Source organism: Fulmarus glacialis, unplaced genomic scaffold (genome assembly GCF_000690835.1).
Source record: "Fulmarus glacialis isolate BGI_N327 unplaced genomic scaffold, ASM69083v1 scaffold20272, whole genome shotgun sequence".
Classification (NCBI taxonomy): Eukaryota; Metazoa; Chordata; class Aves; order Procellariiformes; family Procellariidae; genus Fulmarus; species Fulmarus glacialis.
This window is the reverse complement of record NW_009197451.1, coordinates 2199-4162: the sequence shown is the minus strand read 5'-3', so window position 1 is coordinate 4162 and position 1964 is coordinate 2199. Positions and strand designations below refer to the sequence as shown.

The 1964-nt window shown below is 58.2% G+C and overlaps 1 protein-coding gene across 1 annotated transcript; it reads right to left on the bottom strand.

Annotated features, from left to right (window-relative positions):
* Positions 1 to 659: 659 nt before the first annotated feature.
* Positions 660 to 1734, bottom strand: P2RY6 (pyrimidinergic receptor P2Y, G-protein coupled, 6). The gene has a single exon (XM_009572551.1). The coding sequence runs from the start codon at positions 1724 to 1726 to the stop codon at positions 734 to 736; it is 993 nt and encodes a 330-aa protein (XP_009570846.1). The 5' UTR covers positions 1727 to 1734; the 3' UTR covers positions 660 to 733.
* Between the last annotated feature and the right edge of the window lie 230 nt (positions 1735 to 1964).

The following is a 1964-nucleotide window of genomic DNA, read 5'->3' as shown; positions in this document are numbered from 1 at the left end:
TCCCCAGGCAGGTGACAACACCACTGGCTTGTGTCTAACCCAGCCCACGGTCATCACTTGGGTGGGAAACCCAGCATGGGTGTCCTAGTTCCCTTATGTCCCCCTTCCCAGCTCCCACTCTGGCCAGGGATGCTCTCCTACCATTTTGCAGCACCAGTGGTACTAGCGGGCCCGTGTTTCTTACTGGTCTGGCCCCATTCTGGGGACTCAGGGATAGGGATGTCCCAGTATTACCCCAAAAAATGTCCGTGACACTGATCTTGAGCTGGAGAAACACACGGCCCCATGTTCCCCAGACAGGTACAAGCTGAGCCAAACCCTCCCCAGCCTTCACATGCCCCATCAGGGAAGCTTTAAACGAGAAGGGAGAGAAATCACCCCCCAGCAGCTCGCCCTGAGCCAGGGACCGTGTCCTCCATGGTCCCACTGTGTTCTTCATGGTCCCACCAGTGGTTTTTATTGCATCAGTGGCTTGGCCACGAAGAAAGCGTGGTGCTAAGCTGCTCAAACCGAGCAATTGAGCCAGAGGGAGGACACCGGATCTGTGCCGTGATGGGGTTAATACTGTGCCACTGCAGGCTGGAGATGGGATGAAAGCGCTGGAAGCTCGGGAGGTGCTGTCCTCCTGTCCTCCAGCACGTCCCCAGCTGAAGCCATCTCTGCTCCGTGGAGCTTAAAGCCAAAATTGCTCCATGCCTGGTCCCGGTGACACCAAGGTGGCCCTCATCCTCACCTAGGAGCCGTAGGTAACGCAATGGTCATGCCGCCACTTGGAGCTCATCTTGTCGAGGAGGTAACGGGTGCTCTCGCGAAACTTGCGTTTGGTGAAGTAGAAGAGAATGGGGTCGAGGACACTGTTCATGCTGGCGAAGGGACGTGTGCACTTGTAGGCGATGGCAAACGCCTGCAGAGCCGGGCAGGGCATGCCGGGTGAGGAACGGACTATCAGGTAGAGGGTCTTGGTGAGGTGGAAGGGGAAGAAGCTGATAGAGAAGACGATGACCACAATGATGATCATACGCACGGCTTTGTCCTTCCTCTTGTGCACCGCCAAGCCGATCAGCTCATCCTTCTGGCACAGGATCCGGGCCATGCTGCAGTAGCAGGCGAGGATGGCCACGAAGGGCAGCAGGAAGCCGGTGACGGTGAGGGTGATGCCATAGGGGAAGTAGGCAGCGGAGCGATCCGGTGGGCTCAGGTCGTAGCACACAGTGCGGTTCCTTTGGGTGCCGGTGGAAGCGAAGACGAAGGTGGGCAGGCATTGGGCGATGACGATGAACCACACCGCGGCACACACCAGCCACGTCAGCTTCTTCCCCTTCTTCTTGTGCCATGAGGCCAAGGGGTGGCAGATGCCCAGGTACCGCTGGACGCTGATACAGGTGAGGAAGAGGATGCTGCCGTGTAGGTTGGTGTAGAACTGGAAGCGGATGAATTTGCAGGTGAAGTCCCCAAAAGGCCAATAATCCTTTTGGGTGTAGTTGTAGATGAGAAGTGGGAGGGAGCAGACGTAGAGCAGGTCGGCCGTGGCCAGGTTCAGCATGTAGATCATGGTGCGGCTGAGCGCCTTACGGGCAACCCAGATCTGCCCGATGACCACGGCGTTCAAGGGCAACCCCACCATGAACACCACTGAGTAGACCAGGGGCAACAGGACCTGCTTGAACTCCTCGTGGAAGGTGCATGAGTTCCTCCCGGCCCCCATGGGGGCTGTCAAGTTGGCCATGGTGGTGGTCCCCCCTCCCGTCAATGTCCTCTCTGCTGGTGTGGCCCCTCAGCAGCGCCTGCAAATGACAAAGGGGATGGTTGGTGACTCAGCCACGTGGTGTCACATCCACCCTAGCAAGATGAACCTGGACCAGTGTGTGTGACCCCGTAGCCCCATCCTTCTGGGTCGGGGCAACCCCAGTATCCATACAGGCTGGGGGATGAAGGAATGGAGAGAAGCCCCGCCGAGAAGACAC

Excerpts from the sequence above, each read along its gene's own strand:
- P2RY6 (XM_009572551.1), bottom strand. The coding sequence starts at position 1,726 with ATGGCCAACTTGACAGCCCCCATGGGGGCCGGGAGGAACTCATGCACC.